This window comes from Monodelphis domestica, chromosome 1 (genome assembly GCF_027887165.1).
Source record: "Monodelphis domestica isolate mMonDom1 chromosome 1, mMonDom1.pri, whole genome shotgun sequence".
NCBI lineage: Eukaryota > Metazoa > Chordata > Mammalia > Didelphimorphia > Didelphidae > Monodelphis > Monodelphis domestica.
The window spans coordinates 306,119,501-306,140,924 of NC_077227.1; the positions used below are offsets into that span (position 1 = coordinate 306,119,501).

The 21,424-nt window shown below is 36.4% G+C and overlaps 1 protein-coding gene across 1 annotated transcript in view; it reads left to right on the top strand.

Moving 5' to 3' along the window:
* Positions 1-2,744: 2,744 nt before the first annotated feature.
* The window catches only part of PTGER2 (prostaglandin E receptor 2), a 33,715-nt gene continuing 15,035 nt past the window's right edge, over positions 2,745-21,424 (top strand). The window contains exon 1 of the mRNA XM_001369757.4: positions 2,745-3,881. Within this exon, the coding sequence (XP_001369794.1) occupies positions 3,030-3,881 (852 nt within the window). The 5' untranslated portion in view covers positions 2,745-3,029. The remainder of the gene's footprint in view (positions 3,882-21,424) is intronic.

Sequence of the window (21,424 nt, forward strand, 5' to 3'; positions counted from 1 at the left end):
AAAGAAAATGATCTTTGTCTTTAATGAAAAATGCATGGAAATGATCAAATAAAATACTAAAAAAAAAAAAAAAAGAATTCCACATAGATTGTGAATACATGATAGTTTACCCATAAACTGAGAAAAGCAATCATGGACTAATAGCTGGAAACCTCCAAATTAGTAGATATTTCGACATATTAGCCCTCATAACAAGATAAAACAAAAGGCTGACTTGAAACTTTCCCACTCTAGTTATAGGTGAGAGTAGCTTTTTTTTTTTATTTCTGACTTTCATACTTCTCTGTCTGAAGTATTTGCCAGCCTTAAAAGGGAACTCACTCAGGGGATGGTATCTAGAGAATTCTCTCAGAGAAGGGGCCCATATACAAAGAAGCACAGCAGGATCAAGCTCTATAATTAACCCAGGGACATGTTCTGAGGACAAGACCAATGGACAATGCAGTAAGAAGTAAGGATGCTCACATCCAATGTCTTCGAGGGTGGAAATTTATCATTTCTGTCATCTGCATCTTTTTCCAGGTTAGGCGGAGGTTGAAATCATCAGTAGTGGGTGGGTTGTTCACTTGGAGTTGGGACACTCTTCGGATGAGATAGTTTTGTCCAGTTGTGACAGTTCCCTTTAGCTTTGCAGCATAAGCTTTGCACCATAAGATGGACAGTATACTTTTTTTAAAAGTTTACTTAGAATATTTTTCCATGCTTACATGAATAATGATTTTCCCATCCCTCTTCCCTCCCCCCTCCCAGAGCTGACAAGCAGTTCCACTAGGTTATCATTGTTCAAAACCTATTTCTATGTTATTTATATTTGCAGTAGAGCAATTCTTTAACATCAAAATCCCAATCATATTCCCATTGAACTACATGATCAATCACATGTTTTTCTTCTGTATTTCTGTTTCCACAGTTCTTTCTCTGGATATAGATAGCCTTCTTTCTCATAAGTCCCTCTGGATTGTCCTGGATCATTATATTGTGGCTAGTAGAAAAGTTGATTACATTAGATTTTGCCATAATGTATCAGTCACTGTGTACAATGTTCTCCTGGTTCTGCTGCTTTCGCTCTGCATCAATTCCTGGAGGTCTTTCCAGTTCACGTGGAATGACTCCAGTTCATCATTCCTTTCAGCACAATAATATTCCATCACTGTTAGATACCAAAATTTGTTGAGCCATTCCCCAGTCAATGTACACCCCCTCATTTTCCAACTTTTTGTCACCACAAACAGCAAGCTATAAATATTTTTGTGCAAGTATTTTTCCTTTTATCTCTTTGGTGTAAAAACCAAGCAGTGGCATGACTGGATCAAAGGGCAGGCATTCTTTTGCACATAATTCCAAATTACCCTCCAGAATGGTTGGATCAATTCACAACTCCCCCAGCAGTATATTAGTGTCCCAATTTTGCCACATCCTCTCCAACATCTATCACTTTCCTTTGCTGTCATATTGGCCAGTCTGCTAGGTATGAAGTGGTACCTCAATGTCATTTTAAATTGCATTTTTTTAAAATCAGGAGGGATTTAAAGCACTTTTTCATGTTCTTGTTAATAGTTTTGATTTCTTCATGTGAAACTGCCTGCTCATATCTCTTGCCCATTTATCTATTGGGGAATGACTTGAGACCTTTCTTAATTCCCCATGTATAATTTATTTTCTATATGTTTTCTATTTACATGTTTTAAAGATTAGAATATACTTCAGGGAATGTTTTCTTTTGCTAGAAGGGAAATGAGTTCTGTTTGAATTAAGAGATAGGCACCAATTTCACCCAAAGGAAAATTTTATTATTGTGAACTGATTAAAAATTTTTCCAGCCTTTAAAAAAAAAAGACTTTTTCAGGCTGTCTTTAAACAACCAGGTTACTGAGGTGTGCTTTACAGGGTGGTGTCTCCACATAGAAAAAGGGAAACTAATTCTAACAGCAAATCTGAAGACTCAACAAAGATTTCTAAATGACTTTGTGTGTCTGGAGAATGTTCATCTAATAAAATTGGTCCTTTACTCGGTTTTCTTTTATGTTTTCCCCTTCCTTAGAAATCATCAAAGACTGATTCCCATTAAATGATTCTTTCAACTATTTCATGTAAGTAATCTAGCTGTCCTAAGACAGGAGATTCTAATGAGCAGTCACTTAAAAGAAGTTTTCTAGATTCTAGATTGTTTCTAGACTTCTTTCCCTTTACCTCTACTTGTCCTCCTTTACCTGTTCTTTGTCACAGCCTGTACTGGGACTGCACTGATAGGGCCCGGTGAGGGAAAGAGGAGGTGGCTGTGAAACCTTTCAAGGAGGTTCTAGTATGTGTTATAATCCTCCAGGGAGCTAGAGTCTCCTGTTCTTCAGTTTTAGGAGACATGCAGTTTCTTTTTTTTTTCCTTTTCATGCCTTTTCAAACATTTTAGAAAGTGACTTGAGACATGCCTTTTCAGTGATAAATTTCTATCTGCTTTCCCATCCTTTTCCTTCTCTCTCTCTCTCTCTCTCTCTCTCTCTCTCTCTCTCTCTCTCTCTCTCTCTCTCTCTCTCTCTCTCTCAAATCAGTAGACTTTTTATTAGGAAAGGAGGCTTGGAGCTACTCCCAGAACAGAAAAATGACGTCCATAGATCCTCAGCTGTTGTTTCTCCCAATTTACTTCAGTTTGGCTCTCAGCATTTCCCCCTCCCGTCCCACCCATTTCTGGTAGTTCTTAGCTTAGGGAAGGGCAGTAGTTAAAACATTCCTCCGGATGCAGCTGCTGTAATGCTGCAACAGACTCTTGAGTGGTTAATGAATGAGTTTGCAGTTCCGGGGAGTTGAGAGCACAAACAATTTACTTTCTAAACCAGGAAACTGAGCTTAAGCCCCAGGGTTCCTTGGAGAACACGGAGGTGTCCTTCTATGGTCTCTGTTCTCCTTTACTCCTCCTCCCCCCAAACCACTTTGACTCTTTCCTCTTTCTTGTCCTCATCTTCCTCCTCGTCCTCCTTCCTCTTCTACTGCTCCCATCTGTTCCCGCTCCGAAGTGAAACTAGAAGTTTCCAACTATGACCAATATCTCTAACTCCTCGGACTGCAAGATGCGACTATGGCTACCTCCTGGTGAAAGCCCAGCCATAAGCGCTGCAATGTTTTCTGCCGGAGTATTGGGCAACCTCTTAGCCCTGGCACTGCTGATGCGACGCTGGAGGAGTGACTCTAGGAGGAGTGACCTGGACGCCTCCGAGTGCTGCTGTAGGACCCCCATTTCCCTGTTCCATTTGCTAGTGACCGAGTTAGTGTTCACGGATCTTCTGGGGACTTGCCTCATCAGTCCAGTGGTACTGGCATCATATTCACGAAATCTAACTCTAGTAGCACTGGCCTCGGATGGCCGGATGTGCATCTACTTTGCCTTCGCCATGACCTTCTTCAGCCTCGCCACAATGCTGATGCTCTTTGCAATGGCTTTAGAACGTTGCCTTTCCATAGGCTATCCTTACTTCTACGAGCGCTGCATCACCTGGCGTCTCGGGTTGGTGGTACTGCCGGGAATCTATGTCTTTTCTCTGCTCTTTTGCTCCTTCCCATTGCTGGACAACAAGCAGTTTGTGCAGTATTGCCCTGGGACCTGGTGTTTCATCAAACATGAGAAGTCCCCTTTTTTGCAGATATATGCCACGGTGTTACTGCTTCTCATTGTTTCAGTGTTACTCTGCAACTTCAATGTTATCCTCAATCTAGCCCGCATGCACTCCCGAAGAAAAAGCATTGGCAGGGTGCCCCCCCTTGACAGAGGCAGGGGTAGTCCAGGGATCCTCAAGAAAGGGGAAAGAATGTTCATGTCAGAGGAGACAGATCACCTCATCCTCCTCGCTATTATGACCATCACGTTTGTGATTTGTTCATTACCAATTACGGTATGTCATCCATTTATATACTTTTCTCCAACTTTCCCCAATCCTGTAGCACTCCCCACATGCACCCAAGTTTATTTTTAAGTTTACAAAAATATTTTCCTTTAACTTCTATTTCATCTCTTCTTACCTCTCATCTTCGAAATACTTTCTGACCCTCTTCTATTTTCAATGAGGAAGAATGTAATGTTGTCCATTCTTTAGGATATTGGTAACAACCATTGAGAGTGATTGACTACAGCGACTCATTATAGTCTCAAGTCTCAGTTCTGACATCAATTAGTTAAGTGATTTTGGTCAAGTAAGGTAAGGCAGTCCCTGGACCCAATTTTTGAATATATAACCTCTAAGGTCCCTTTCAGTGATAAATCTATTAGATTTAATGATCTATCAACAAATTTAATTACTCAAAAGAGAAAGTACAAATGTACTTAAGTTTTTTCTTGTTTTTGAAGACATAATAATTCAGGTTTATACTGAGTTATGAAAGGAAACTAAGACCTTAGGTGAAAGGGAGAAATCCTTTGAGATTTACTTCAAGGAATTAAACTATGCCTTCTCCTAGAGTGTTCTAGGTATTAATGCCAAGAATGTCACATAGGCACCCCTGACTTTGAAATAACTCCTTAAGCATAAAAACAGATGACCCACCACAGCAATGGGGGTTGCCTCTTATTTCCTTCCATGCCCAAAGAGCTAGTAGCTGCTATAGTTGGGCAGTTTAGGTAAGTGGTAAGTAGAGGACAATGTCCTATAAATTGACCACATGTATTTCATATCCTTCTGTAATTAGCTCATCCTCATTTCTGTAAGTAACAGCTATTGGCAAAATCATGAAATGGGCACTGTGATAATCTGTTCTGTGTCCTTTTGCTGAAAGGATAGTGTTTTTTTTTTTCCCTTTGGTATGAAAATAAAGCTGATATGTATGGTGGCTAGGGTGTTGAGTATCTTTTTTTAAAGCAGTGTGTGTGCATATACAGGAAGAAAAGTATGAGGTGAGATGAATATTCTTTAAAGGGAATTCCTTAAAGGGATAAGTATAGATCCACAAGTATAAAAGTGGGAGAGCAGAGTCAAAAATGGATTTCTATCATGACTTCTTCTGAACTCCAAGAGAATGTGTGTACTATCTCCCTCCCCCCATTTTTTTTTGTTTGTTAATTTTACAAGAGCTTGCTCATCTCACCTCCTTGTCCCCTTTGCAATAACCAAATTTTTCTTTGGTCATTCAGTGATCTTTCGTTCTCTGAGACTCACTCAATCTATATCTATTATAGCTATATAGTCTTAATTCTGGTGACTACCAACTTCCAGGACTATCTCCTTTCAAGTGAAATAAATTTTTATCTCACAGTGTTTCTCTCCTCCTCAACTCCTGTGCTCATATGGCAACTCCTCCATTATTCCTCCTCTATATGAGATAATCATTCCATCCTACTTCCTCAGGCCTACACCACTTCCATTTCAGCTCATTCTATTACATTCATATTCCATTACATAGATTTTGAGTGTTCCATACATACATGACCATTGAAAATACACAGGCAATGATACCATTCCCAGACTGCGGCACAGATGACATTTTCCCAAACAATAATCAATCAATGTGACCTTTTGGATTTGGATTCATTTCCTTTATAGCTATTTTTTATAGATCAAATTTTCTGCTGAATTGTGAGGTTTTTTTTCAGGAAGAGTTGAAATGCCTTTATTTTATTAAATATTAATTTCTTACTTTTTATCATTATGCTTATTTTTGCTGGATATGCATTTCTTGGTTGTAAGACCAGTACTTTTGTTCTACAAAATGTTTTGTTCCATGTCCTGCATTCTTTTCTGCATGTTTCTGTTGAGTTAGTCTGAATATAGCACCATAGTATTAATTTACCCCCTTGGTGCTTGTAATATTTTCTCCTTAACCTGGGAACTATGGAACTTAAAAATTATGTTGCTCTGTATTTTCATCTTTAGGTCTCTTTGAAGTGTTGATGAGCGAATTCTTTCAATTTCTATTTTAATCCTCTGATTCTAGAAGTTCTGGGCAGTTTTCCTTGATTTCTTGGAGTGTGGACTCTCAACTTTTTTTCCTAATTGTCTTTCTGGGAGTCCAACAGTTCTTATATTGTTTCTCCTTTATCTATTTTCCAGTACAGTTGTTTTTATGACAAGGTATTTCCTATTTTCTTCCATTATTTCATTCTTTTGATTTTGCTTTATTATTTCTTGTTGTCTTAGGAAATCATTAGCTTTCCTTTATCCAAATCAAAGGCCTTAATCAATTATTTTCTTTTGTGAGTATCTAGATCTCTTTTTCCATTTGAATTTTGTGGTTACTTTATCAAGTATCCATTTGATAATTTGATTTGTATAGCATTAAGTGTAAGTTAACTATAATATTATGTTTGTAAAATCCAGTCAGGAGCATTGAATGTTTCTCCAATTATTTATGTTGTTCTTTATTTCTTTAAGGAATACTTTGCAAACGAATCTATATGAGTTTTTTTTTTTTGCTTTGGTAAATGGATTTTCAGGTATTTTGTGTATTTTTTAATTATTTGGAAATGAAATTGATTTTTGATAGATTTTTTAGCTTGCAACTTTGATGAAGCTATTGTGTCAATTAGTAGTTTTGTTGATTCTCTGAGATTTTCCAAGTAATCCATTATTTCATCAACAAATAGGGATAGTTATATCTTTTTTAAAAAAACTTATCTTTATGCTATTAATTTCTGTCATTGTTCTTATTGCTGTGCTAGCATGTCCAGAACTGTATCAAATAATAGTGGGAAGAGTGGCCATCTTTGCTTCTTTGGAAAAGGTTCCATCATATCGTCATTGCATATGATTCTTGCTTTTGGTTTTAGATATTTCTTATGTTATTAAAGAAAAGGATTCCTCTAAGTCTATACTTTTTAGGGTTTTTGTTTGTTTTGTTTTACCATAAATGACTTTTATTTTGTCAAAAGCTTTTTCTACATCTATTGAGATAATCATGTGGTTTTGGATGTTTTCATTTTTGATATGATTGATTGTGTTGATTGTTTTCTTAGAGTAGAGTCATCTTTACATCACTGGCATAAATCAAATGTAATCATAAACAATTTCTTAGATTGTAGTCAGACAGGATTTTATTTACAACTTTTTTACAAAAATATTTTATAGTTTTTGAATTAATACTCCTTAATGATATTTTTCTGTATTTCTCCATCTATGTTTTTTTCTTTCCTGGTTTAAGAGTTAGGACTTCCCACATTAAATAATTACCCCATTAAATAATTCTGGTAGGTTGTTCTCTTTCCCAATTTTTGAGACTACTTAATGAGGTATACGTTCTAATTGTTCTTTAAAAATATGATAGAATTCTCCCATAAATCCATTGGGATAAAGAGTTTAAAAATTGTTGATAAATTATTTTTCACAGTTAATCCCATTTCCATTTCAGGGATTGAATTATTTAAAAATTATATTTGCTTTTCCATAAGTTTGGATATTTTGCATTTTTGATGGTATTCTTCTCTTGAAAGCATTTCATTTATGTCTTAATTTTTGTTAGAATATTCTGGTTATTCTCTTCAAGTATTCTGAATTCATTGTGATTTTACTTTACTCATTCTCTGTTTTGTTTTATTTTCTGTCTCTTTAAATAAGATTGTCTTAAAGTTTAACAATTTTATGTTAGTTTTTTCAAAGAATCAGTTTTTAGTTTATATATCATTTCTAAAGTTTTCAGGTTCCCAATTCATAATCTAAGGTGTCTTTGTCACCTTTCCATTTAAAAATGTATATTTACTTTATTAATCCTCTCTTTTTAAGTTTTTGATAATTTATGTGTATTAAAATATGATTTTTACTCTGGGGACTGTTTTGCTTTTCTCAGAAAGTTGACATGCTGTTTTGTCCTTTTTTCTTTCACATAATTATTAATTATTTCTATTATTTTTTTTCTTTGACATTCATTATTTAGTATTTCATCTTAAGTCTCTGTTAGTGCCTGTATCTTTTGTTTGTGATCCTTGAACCTATTCTCATTTTTGTGTGTTGTTGCCTGCTAAGGATAGAATGACTACTGTTTTTTTTTTTTTGGTTAGCCATAACCCTGTGCCCTAAAGTCTAATAAATATTTTAAAAGTTCCACGTGGTTCTGAGAAATATACGTGATACTTTGTCAGTATTACTTAGAAAAACCTTGTGTTTCTTAACTCTAGTTTTGATCATTATTTTCTTGATTTTGATCATTCCTGTTTGTTTATCTTTTATTTAGATTTATTTAAAGCTGAGAAAAGAACAATGAAATTGTATTCTTGTAACTTTCGTTTAACATCTCCTTTATAAATTTAGATCCTGAACCATTTGTAGTATATAAGTTTAACATTGATATTGATTTATTGTTTATGGTTCCCTTCAGCATAATGTAGTTTCCCTGTTTACCTCTTTTTATGTTTTGAATGTTCATTTTTGCTTTTTCTGTTACTCTGTCTATAGCTCCTCTTCATTTTAGATTTGTTGGATTCATAGTAAACTTTTTTCTAGCTCCTCATTTTTATTTTGTGTATGTCTTTGATTTTTGAATGTGTTTCTTATAAATAATAGATTGTAAATATTTAACTTTTTCACTTTATTAAATTGTTTAATATCTTCATATTTAAAGTTTTGAGTTAGGCTTGTGTTCTCCTTTATTTATTGCTCACACAGAAGATTTTTTTCCTAGTTTATACTTTTCTCCTGCCTTCATCTATTTTAAGTTTGCACTATTCCCACTGGCTCTCTTCCCCTTCTACCCTCTCATTTGTTACACCTTTCCCTTGTGTTTGAATTTTACTTACAAGTTCCTTTTTCTTTTTTCTTTTTTATCTAGTTACTAACTTAAAAACTAGATAAATAATGTCTCCTCTTTTTTTTACTCCCCAGTTAAGCAGTAGAAAAAGTAAAGCAAAAACAGTAGAGACAAAAAAAAATCAGAACCTGGAGCACACTCTCCTACACCTAAATAAGAGTCCATGGTGGGGGCCAGATAGTAGAAGGATGAGCACAAATCTAAAGTACTATGGTAGTGGGACATACTGTTAATCCACATGGCCGTGACAACTGTCAACTCTATAGCAATAGGGCCTTGCTGCCCTTGATTTTTCTGAGAGATTTTGTAAAGGGCCCACCACATGGACCATAAATGATTTAAAGGTATATTCTGAGAGGGCAGCTGGATGGCTCAGTGGATTGAGAGTCAAGCCTAGAGGAGGGAGGTCCTGGGTTCAAATCTGGCCCCAGACACTTCCCAGCTGTGTGACCCTGGGCAAGTTACTTGACCCCCATTGCCTAGCCCTTACCACTCTTCTGCCTTGGAGCCAATACACAGTATTGACTCCAAGAAGGAAGGTAAGGGTTTTAAAAAAATAAAGTTATATTCTGAATATTTCCTTTCCTACATTTCATACTGTTGCTTAGTTGATTCGTTGTCTGATTCTTTGCAACCCCATTTGGGGTTTTCTTGACAAAGAGTTTGGAGTGGTTTGCCTTTTCTTTCTCCTGTTCATTTTATAGATGAGGAAACCCAGAGTCATACATTTAGTAAGTTTCTGAGGCCACATATATACTCAGGAAGATGAATCTTCCTGATTCCCAGACCAGTAATGTGTCCAATGTACCACCATAGACTACACCACTGAGAGCTTAAATGAGTTGTCTAAAGGCAGAGAAGTTGCAGAGGTTGGACTTCAACTGTCTTCCTGGCTTGAAGACTGACTATTCACTGTTATGTGTAAACCTCAAAATTTCTTAGACTTATAAATGTTGGAAATTTCACCATTGGGAAATTTCATACTTGAAAAATTTCCTATTGATAGTGGGTCTTGGCTATTGGAATGTGAACCCCATTGGCATGAGAGTTTCCTCCTCCTCCCTTCTTAAGATTACTTTAGGACAGAAACCTTTTGCTGAACAATGGAAAGGACTTTGACCTATGCTTAAGCATAGAACAGGAATTTCTTTGAGTCATGATTGATTTTAGAATTGATACAATGGAGATACTTAGAATCAATCTCCACCCTACTCAGTCCTAACAGGATTGAGGAAGGGCTGCAGCATAGATCAAAATTTAATTATTCCAATCTCTACCCTACTCAGGTTAACAAGATTTAGGAAGGGCTGTAGCAAAGGATCAAAGATTTAATTATTTGAAAATATGACCTTCAACAGACATGTGCAAAGCCAGAGACCTCTGGGTGGTCCTGGGTTAAGCTAGAGCCTCCATTGGCACAGGGAAATTGATGGACAGTGATTGGTAGATATGAGAACTGAGGGGAGGGAACTTGGATGGTTTCCTTAAAGAGAGAGGGGTCTGGAGACTGGGGGGGGGGAGGGGGAGGGGGGTTGAGGAGTTTGTCGGAGTGGTTGGAGTGTGCTCTGAGAAGCTTGCTCTGAAGGAAGCTGAAGGTGGGGGCCTTTGAAACTGTTTCTCCATTTTGGTCACGTGAGTAATAGGGACTGATCTCTTTTCTTTGCCCCAGTTATCTAAGGGCTTGGGCCTTTTGGCCCAGCCTAAACAGAAGGGGTATTTAAGCCCTATTCCCTTCTCTCCCCTTTCTCTCTCTCCCTCTCTCTCTACCTCTAATTCCTTTCTTCCTCCTATCTGTAATTAAACTCAAAAAAAGGCTGACGGCTGACTTGAGTTTTCATTTAGGAATTACATAGCTGAATTCCTTGGCGACCTTAAATTAATATATATCAGTCTTTTAAAGTTATTTCCTTGTCACATATGCTACATTTCTTTAGCTTGTTGTGATTAGAGATCAGGATTTCACTAGTTTCATTAGTTTAGGAAACTTCCAGGTGAGGAAATTCACTCTGCAGGGAGGTCCCTTCTCTACAGTTTGTAATCTTAGAGAGCTGCCTATAGTACCAAGAGGTTCAGTGATTTGCTCAGGGACCCACACTTAATATGTGTCAGGAGCAGGATATGAGCAGAGTTCTTTCTAACTCTGAGACTCATTCTTTATGACCTATGTATAGAATGGTTCAATATATGTAGACCTTGAAACAGAAATGAATAAGTCTATGCTGATGATATCTTGCATAAATTCCATGGCCTGGGCACCAATAAATCCTTTATCTAAATCTAAATCATTATCTTTTATTCCTGAATTTTCAAGAGAGGATGGGATCAGTATATCTGAGCAAGTAAGCAGACTACACTAGCCAGTTATGTTTCCTGTTTTCTTTATTTAAAAATTCTTCCCTTCTGTCTTGTATCCAAAGCATAACAGTGGAAGGCCTAGGCAATGGGAATTAAATGACTTGTCCAGGATCACCCAAATAGGAAGTGACTGAGGCCAGATTTGTACCCAGGATATCCCATTTCTAGGGCTGGCTCTTAATTCACTGAACCATCTAGTTACTTCTCCCTTTTCTTTAGTGCTAAATTATTCTCCACTCCTTCTCCCTCATACCCAGGGGAGTGAATTATTTTTATGGTGTTTTGTATTTGGTAATAATGTTAATGTACAGGACAATTAAGAATTTTAAATATAATCGAATGGAACTGAAATTCAGAATAATTCATCAAGCTTGTAAATTTCTACTATGCACACAGTACATAGAGCTAGGTATCAGAAATTTAAAATACATAAATAACCTTCTTCTCAAAGTGTTTAAATTTTAATGGGGATACACTATGTAGGCAAATAAGTAAATATGAAAAGAAGAATGCTAATAATTGGGGGATTTGGGAACTGACTCTCATTGGAAGGGATTCTGAGTTTAGGGTTAAGGGAAGCAATGAGATGCTTTGTGAGATAGCAGTGGTAGTAGCATGGGGATGGGAGATTGTTGAGTTCAGGTAAAAGTTAGTAGGCCAGTTTGACTAGAATAATATAATGTGTAAAGGCTATAGCATGAAAGGTTGAATGAAGCCAGATTATGAAAGACTTTAAATGTCAGACAGAGCAATAGTATTTGATCTCAAAGGTAATATGAGTGATTCTTGGGCTTGTGTGGAGTGGAATTTTGAGGTAGCTTGCACCCCCAGAAATCACTCTAATGAGCAGACATGAGGCTTCGATAAAATGGTGGCAGAGAAAAAGCTGCTTTATTTGGAAAAACAGGGAATAGCAGGGAAGGGGTAGAAAGGGGAGGGGAAGGAAAGGGAAAGGGATTCTGCCAATACAAGCTGCTTTCTTGGGGCAAAAATGTCCTCTCTCCTTCTACATATAATTGTAGATTTTTATAATAATCCTGACACAAGATTCTCCTCCTTCCCTCTGTCCTATACCACAGTGGGTGGGAAGTTGGGTTGTGATATTTCAAATCTTGAGTATGTGATTTTTAACACTATGTAAAAGTGTTGAAAGACCCTTAAAGATCCCCATGATCAAACAACCCAAGAATACCATGGGATTTTCAGTCTGGGATAGTAAAGATATAATTGAAACACCCTGTTCTTTCCTCCTTAGCTTATCTTGCCTCTTTTCTGGAGTTGGCATGTTTCCAAGGCTACAGAAAAACTCTTCTCAAGGTTTTTTGAAAATAGGTCAGGAAAACTAAAAAATTTACGGGATGGGGCAGTTACTAAGGAATTATTAAGGAATAGTAATACCCAGGGGTCTTGAAAATTGGGGTTATAAATAAAATACTACTCTGAGAATTATACACAGACTGGAGAATGACATCAACAGAACTGTTCTTTAGGTAGATTATTTATACATCTTTGTGGAGAATGGATTAGAGAGGGGAAAGACTTTTGATAGGGATATTAATTTGGAAGCTATTTCAATTAATCAGAAGAAAGTGATGAAGGCTTGAACTAGAAGAATGCTATCTACATGATGAGGAATAACAAAGAGTTAAAATTGACTCCAAAGTTGGAACTCTGGGTTACTGAAAAGATGGTAATGGCCTCAACAGCAGTAGAAGAGTTTGGTGGGAGATATTGTTGGGAATAGGGGAACAATAAGTTCCATTTGGATATGTTGATTTGAGATGCTTTTGGAAAATCCACTTGGAGAGAAATAATAGGAATTGTAAAATTGTAACTCAGGAAAAATATGAAGGTTGGATATAAATATTTGAGAATGTTCTGTATAGAGTTGGTAATGGAACCCCTGGAACCTAAAGAGATAATCAATAAAAGGGTAAAGATTAGGGAGAGAAGATCCAACATAGAGCCTTTGAGAATATACATACCTAGGGTATGGGAAACAGTTGATGATCTGGTAAAGGAGATGGTAAGCAGTGGTCAAACAAGTAGGAGTATCAGGAGAGAGAGAAAATGTCTCAAAAATTAAGTAGTAGAGACTATGCAAGAGTAAGCAGTGTGTGAGTTTCTAAATTAATAATCAATAACTAAATATTATATTTTATAAAGTTTTTATTAATAATAACTAAAGCAAAAGAACTGCCTGACTTTAACCTTGTTGCAGTTTTAAAAGAGAGCGAGGGAGGGGTTACAGCCACTTAAATACAATCATGCAAAACATGGGGACACAGGAAAATGGAATTTTGGGAAATTGTAAGGGAATTCTGGGGGATGAAGTCCAAAGGCTCAAAATCTCCATTTATACATATCCCCTCCCCTCCTGTGATCCTATTTGGGAAACCAGTTTCCCCAAAAGGATCATGGAAATAATCAACTTAAAGATTGCAGTAATTTGTGGATGAGAAGAAAAGAGAACAAAACCAATGATTACTAGGCTGACAAAAAACAGATTTGGGGGCAGTCCCCTTTGGTATAAAAGTATACATTCAAAACAAAAGCATTTCAACCTCCCATAGTTCAATTCCCATCCCAAAGTTCACTCTGGATCTTCTGGTGCAGCATGTGGTCTTTGCAGGCATCTATCTTCATGGGGCATTCTGGATTCTGGGAGGTAGCAAGTTTCTTATCCTAAAATTGCTCAAATTTAAATCAAAGTTCACAACAATAACTTGACCCCCCTGAGTTGAATAATAACAAACATGGGGATCACTCATGGATGCATGGCTGAATTATGAGGTATATGAATCAATTTGCAAAAGAAAATAAAAAACCATGAAAAAATCCAAATAAAAGAGAAAAATAACTTGTGGATGAAATACAAAATGTAAAAGTCTTATGTCTAAAAAAATCTAAGTAAAGGAAAAACAAATCTATAACAGGTCCTTTAATCAGGGCCCAATTTAAATGATTTAAGGAATTATGCCTTTACCTAATCAGTAGCCAGAAACCATAGAAAGTTTGCCACACTATGAAACATAGAAAAGGGACTAGATTATAGGAGCCAGGTAGGAGCCAAATTTGAGATACTTGGTAGAATGTGGGACAAGGAAGACCTGCCTTTAACACATGTTAAACAGCCTCAACCTTGAACCCCAAACAAGTTAAAGTTCTCTTGTCTTGACTCAAAATTACATCAATCCCACCAGGATTGGTTGGTCTCTTTGACCTTGTGCTTTATTGGCACTATGCAGTTTAGCTTTGTGCTTCTTTGGCACTGTGCAATGGCTCTTTTTGTATTCTCTTGTCCTGGAATCAGACAATATCATTAAGCAAAGTGCCATAAAATTTTTTAAACAATCAATGGCATCATTTTTATAGTCTACAGCTTTTTGGGCATGCATTAATATTAGAACAAATGTATTTAAAACTCATATTATATCAAGATAAAAAAATTAAAGAAAAATCTTCTCAGTACTGTTGACATGTGCTTCAAATCCAAAAAATAAAACTCAGATACTATATTGCACATGCAATAAAAAAATCAAAGGTTAGTTTAAAAAAGTTTTAAAAATCAAAAATATATAGCTTAAAATCAGTGACACACTGTGTCAACCATGTGTGAGTACAAAATGATTTTCAGAATAAAACAGTAACACAGTAGATAATGAACATTTAAAGAAGTACCAAAGTCCCCAAAATTCATAATAGCCCGGTTAATTACAATAGCAAAAAACACTATCATATTTCACATAAGTTGTATTACATTAAAAAAAACTTATGAACTAATGAATATTTGTCACAATTTTATAGATGTAGCACATCTTTGAACCTTGGCAAACATATTTTTAAACAAAGTAAAACTTATTTGGGTCTAGAACATCATCAAGAAATCTAGATTGTTCTGCTGGAAGTAAATTAAAATGAGTTTTGCAGGAGCTCTTTTTCTGACTTCCTGATTATATATAAACACCTTGGTAGGAACATTTCTTTGTTTTTCTACCTTCAATACAACATTCTTTATATATAAATATATATAATATCCATTTAGAAACCACTACTTATGTAAAATTATTTCCGAAGACCCCTTAAAATTACAATTAAATTTTTAGCTTATTAATTTCTCTAAAGGTTGTATATAATTTAACCAGTTTTGTTGAAATCCATCCATCCATCATCTATGTGACAATTAACAAAGGCAACATGTGATCTTCAATGGATCTAGTAACAAGGGTTTTAGGCAAGATGTTCATGGGCTTACACAGTGATATTTTGTTATTCAGCAGAGGTAAAGGTACAAATTAAAGATCAATATAGGCAAAACATAGTAGCTTAAAGTGATTAAGTATTACAGAAAGATATTGACTAGATTAATACAGATAAACAAAAAAAAATTAAACCTTAAAGCAATCATTAAAAACAATAATATAAACAAAAGTGCAGGCAGGCAGTGCAGTCAAAATCCTTTTCACCAATCCCAATAGACTTGTTCACTACTATAGGAGGAGAATAAACTCAAAATAGTTAGCAAGAAACTTTCAGATCTCTTTTAAAGTTTCCTTCCCCTCCCCCAGTATTTAATTATCCATTTAGATTTCATTTGTCAGAAGTCTGAATTTCCTCATAGAAGCAGAGGGCAGAATCTCCACTCTGCATATTGAGAACATTTAAGACTTTTAGAACTTTGTCAAAATATTTCAGGTTGTTTTGTAGCATAAGCAGTTTAGCTTGTGGCATATTCTTGAGGAAAAGGAAATAAAGTGGGAAATCTCCAATGAAAATAAAAAGTCCCAGGATAAGAATTAAGCAGATCCAAACTGCACTTTTTAGCTCTACCAACTCAAACTGTTGTTTCAGAGTTTCAAGCATGCTTTACAATAGCATTTTTCCTGAAAGATGCTGAATGGGGTTTGTTTAATGAGTAAACATAAAGAAACAAAACTTGGAGGGAAAACAATAGCGTATTTGCATATGAGAGAAAAAATACTTCTCCTTCATGTTTTGGGTCAAGAGAAAGAAGGAAAAAATAATCAGGCTTATTCCCCCAAACTGACTTTAAATCTACCGATTTGGAACTAACTGCTCTCCCTGTGAAAAACCTTTAGTAACAGCCGTCTAAACTAGGAGACCAGGATCAGCTTTAAAAAAAAATCTGCTTGAAAACTAGAAAGTATGGGGTTCTTTTCTCAACATTGGAAAATGGCTGTGGCAGGCTAGAAACACACATGGAGGGTGGAAAGGGATTGGGGCAGAAAGATTATTATACTTCATCCTCTGTGGAGAAAAATGGCAGGGATTGGCAGGCTCTTGTGGCAGGTCTGATTTTAGCAAGAGGAGGCTCCAAGCTGAGTGGAGAGCCTTGAGGAATGCTGGCCAAGCAGATGGACAGGAGAAACAGCAGGTAGCAGCAGGTGGCAGGGTGGGGCTGGAGCACAGGCACACCTCACCACAGATTCTCCTGGTGGGCAGCAACCAGGCAAATTTACTATCTTTACTGTAAGGGTAACTGCTCAAAATTTTTTTTGAGAATTCATAATCCCTTGTGGTAAGCCAAACTGTGGGTTTTTAAATTAATAATCAATAACTAAATATTATATTTTATGAAGTTTTATTAATAATAACTAAAACAAAAGAACTGCCTGACTTCAGCCTGGTTGCAGGTTCAAAAGAGAGCAAGGGAGGGGTTACAGCCACTTAAAAACAATTACGCAAAACGTGGGAATGCAGGAAAAATGGAATTTTGGGAAATTGTAAGGGACTTCTGGGGGATGAAATTCAAAGGCTCAAAATCTCCATTTATACAATGTCAAAAGTAAGAGATACAATGACTACAAAACTGATATATTTAGTAATCTTTAATAACTTGTTTGAGAATAATTTTAGCTATATATGTACAATTAGATGTCAGGCTACAAAAGCTCGATAAATGGAAGAGAAGTAAAGAAGTGAAGACAACCATGTATCTACAACCAAGGTGTAGAATAGGGCATAAGAGGAAGTTTCCAATGCATAACCTCTATTTTCTTGTTAAAGAAAGTGGCAAAGTCCTTTGCCAAGAAAGAGAAGATGGAGGTAGTATAGAAAAAAGGTCAAAGACAGTTCCTGTCCTCAAGGAGCTCACAGACTACTGGAGGAAATAGCAAGCAAACAAATATGAACAAACAAGGTTACAAATATGTACAAACAAATATAGGCTAAATAAGAAATAATTAAGAGAGAGAAAACATAAGAATTAAGAAAGTTTGGTAAAAGCTTACAGTGGAAGATATTTTATAAGGAAACAATAAGTGGAGATGAGAAGGGAAAACATTTCAGGCATGGGAGATAGCCAGAAAAAATGCCCAGAACCAAGAGATGGAGTGTATTGTTTAAGGTAAAGGAAATAAACTGATGTCATTGAATCAAAAAGGAGTAAATGTGTAAGAAGAATGGAAAGGTAAAAGGGGGCTAGGCTTTGAATAGCTGTGACTAACAAGCAGAGAATTTTGTGTTTGATTGTTGGTTTGAGTGATGTGGTAAGATCTACACTTTAAGAAAATCACATGGATTTGAACAGGGGGAAGACAGGCTGACCCAACAATAAGCTATTATGATAGATCATGTGAGTTGATGAGGGTCTGCATGATAGTGGTGGCAGTGTGAGAGAAAAGTAGACTATATATTCAAGAGATGTTTTCAAAACTGTTTTCAGGGGCAATCTTTGGCCTCTTTTCATATCCCCTGTGTTTAGCAAAGGACCACAAACACATTAGACATTTATTAAATATTGATTAAATGATTGGAGTAAATTGCATAAATGTATATACCAGATCCATTACAAACATCTAAGTTCACCTGGGTCATCATTATTCTTCCCTAATTGACACTTTGTTGAAATCATCTTATTATCTGTATCAAAGTTTCTTTTCTTCTTTCAAGCTAACTCCACCTTATCCTTCTTAGCAAAAGATTTTGCCTTCTTCTTTAATAGGAAAATCGAGGTCATCCATTGTGTACTCTCTCGTATACCCTATTCTATACCTTAATGTCCTCATCTTCATCTCTCCCTGTCTAATGTTTCCTTCCCTGCTATGTGGAAATACACCCAGGTTTCCCTCATCCTGAAAATACCTTCATTTGATCTTAACTTTTCCAATCAGCCAAACTCCTAGAAAAAAAAATCATGTATATTAGTGTGTAAAATCTAGTTATAAAGAAGAAGGCTTTGGTCATAGATTGGATTGGATTGGAGAAATAAGAAATGGTGAAGAGTCAAGGATAACACTTGGGTTTCTGACCTGAGGGACTTGGATGATGGTTTTCCCCTTTAAAATGACAGTGAATGAGGAGAGGATTTTGGGGGGAAAGATAATGAGATCAATTCTGGACATGTTGAGTTTAGTTTGTGATTTTTATGTGAAGTTTTTGTGATTTTTGTGAAGTTTCCTTTTTTATTCCCTTTAAGTTTTCTTCAGAGGTCAATCATATTTAACTTTTCTGAAGATTCTATTCATATCTTTAACGTTATTAATTCATGTCTTTAAGTCTATTCATGTCTTATTTATTTTATGGTTAGCTTTATCTAGCTAGAGGAAAGGTGAGATCCTCTACTAGTATAGTTTTATTTTCAATATCCTTATGTACATATATTTAATATTGCTCTTACTTCATTGGTTATGGAACTTTTTAATAAGATGCAATTTTACTGCTTATCTCTCCTAATTAATTTTCTATTTGATTTTGCCTTCTCAGATCATGATTACTATTCCTGCCTTTTTAAAAATTCCAGTTGAAGCATAATAATTTCTTCTCTGTTTCCTAATTTTAACTCTATTTCAAGAGTATTTCTTGTAAGTAATATGTTGGATTGTGGTTTTTTATTGTCATTCAAAACATACCTTCATATTGTTAATAGTTGTAAGAGCACACAGATATAAAACCAAACCCCACAAATAGAACCACAGATACACTGATGTGAAAGAGAGAATGCTTTGATCTCCATCATTGTGACTTCAACAGTCTCTGGAGGTAGATTGCATTCTCTGTTATAAGTCTTTCAGTATTGTCCCAGATCATTGCATTACTGAGAGTAGCCAAATTTTCACAGTTGATTGATCATCCTACAATATTGCTGTTACTGTATAGTGTCTTCCTGATTCTGATTATTTTTCTCTGTATCATTTCATGCAGATCTTTCTCTCTTTTCCTGAAATCACCTTGGCTATAATTTATTATAGTACAATACTATTCCATCATCAACATATACCACAATTTGTTCAGTCATTCTCCAAATGATGGACTTCCCCTAAATTTCCTATTCTTTGCCATTAAAAAAAAGCTACTAAAAGTATTCTTGTACAAATAGGCCCTTCCCCCTTTTTTGTGATCTCTTTCAGGATTAAAAGGTATGAACAATTTTATAGTACATAGCTCTAAGGTGCCCTCCAGAATGTTTGGATCACTTCACAATACCATCTATAATGCTATTCCCATTTTGCTACAACCCTTCCAACATTTATCACTTTCTTTTATTCTCATGTTGGCCAGTATGATAGGGTTGAGGTAGTATCTCAGGGCTGTCTTAATTTGCATTACTCTAATCAAGACAGATTTAGAACATTTTTAATATGATTATTGATGGATTTGATTTCTTCATCTGAAACCTGTTTGTCCATATCTTTTACAGTTTGGTCAAACTGGTTTTGTAGATGCGTGAATTTCTTTTGCATTATTTCCAACTTTTCCTCCCAGAAGGCTTCCATCTTTTTGGTCATTTCTGATTCAAATTCTTCATAGGTTTGTGGAGAGTTTCCATTTCCTTTGGAAGGTTTTGGAGCATTTTCTTTTATATTATCTTCTGTCTGCTCTGTATTTTGTATTTTGGCTCCATAGAATGTGTCCAAAGTCGCCCCTTTCTTCTTATTTTTCTTGGTATTTTGGGGCTTCTGTGGTTCTGTGGAGTTTGCCATTTCTGAATGTGGAGGATTAGTTTTTCTTGTCTCTGTCTGGTGTTCAGAGGCTTTAGTCCTGGGCAGATGGTTCTATGAGCTTTCCCTGGGTTAAACTGAATATGCCTCACTGGAACTGGAATGGAAGGGTCGGACCACGAGGCCACACTCTCCCCCCGGCTCGCTTTCCGGAAGTTGCCTTCAGAATCGCTGGCCGTGAGGCTGTTTCGTCGGCCTGCGGGGGGATGGGCTGCAGCTAGCCCAAGCTCCGAGGGCGAGGACTTTCACTGAGACTTGGATAGCAGGATCCAGCCTGTGAGGCTGTCTTGCCCGCCCTGAGGGTTGCTGTTGTTTCGACCAGCTCTCTGCAGCGGAAGCCCCAGGCAGTAACTTTCACTGGGACTGTAGAAGGCCCTGAGGGTTCTGCTCTCTGAGCCCGGCCGGGCTGCGGCTTCCGGGCGCCTTGGACTCTGCGCTCCTACCCCTGAGGTCCGAGGGATCTCGGGTTCTGGCTTTTAAGGGGAGCCGTACCTTTTGATCCGGGTCCAGGTCCAGGAGGAGGGTTCCCAGGGTCTGTGCTGTTGATCGTTTTGAATTTCGGCGCCTTAGGAGCTTATCGTTTGAGATCGGTCGGGAAGGGTTTTCAGGAGATCTGAGCTTTAGCTTTCTCTAAGCCGCCATCTTAACCGGAAGTCTGTTGTCCATATCTTTTAGCCATTTGTTAATTGGGCAATGACTTGTATCCTTACAAATTTTGAATTAGTTCTCTGTAAATTTGCCTTTATCAGAGAAATTTGTTATGACCCTCTTCCACCCCCCATTGGTTGTTTCCCTTCTAATTTTGGTTACATTAGTTTTGTTGGCACAAAACCTTTTTAGTTTAATGTAATCAAACTTGTTTATTTTACATCTTATAATGATCTCTAATTCTTGACCATAAATTCTTTCCTTCTTCAAAAATCTGCCAGGTAAATTATTCTATATTCCCATGATTTAGTTATAGTATCACTCTTTATATCTAAGTCATTTTGACCTTATCTTGTTATAGAGTGTGAGACATTGATACACACCATGTTTCTGCCATACTGTTTCCCAATTTTCCCAGCAGTTTTTGTTAAATAGTGAGTTCTTATTCTAAAAGCTGGGGTCTTTGGGTTTATCAAACACTAGATTGCATAAAGTCATTTACTCTTGTATATTATGTATCTAATCCATCCCACTGATCTACCATTCTATTTCTTAGCCAGGACCAGACTATTTTGATGATTACTGCTTTATAATAGTTTGAGATCTAGGCCATAGTCCTTCATATTTTTTCTATGAGTTCCTTTGATTTTTGTGATCTTTTATTCTCCCAGGTGTAAAGATTAATTAATTAATTAGCTTCATTAAAGAATAAGTCCTAGGTAGAAATAAATACTTTTGGCTAGAGA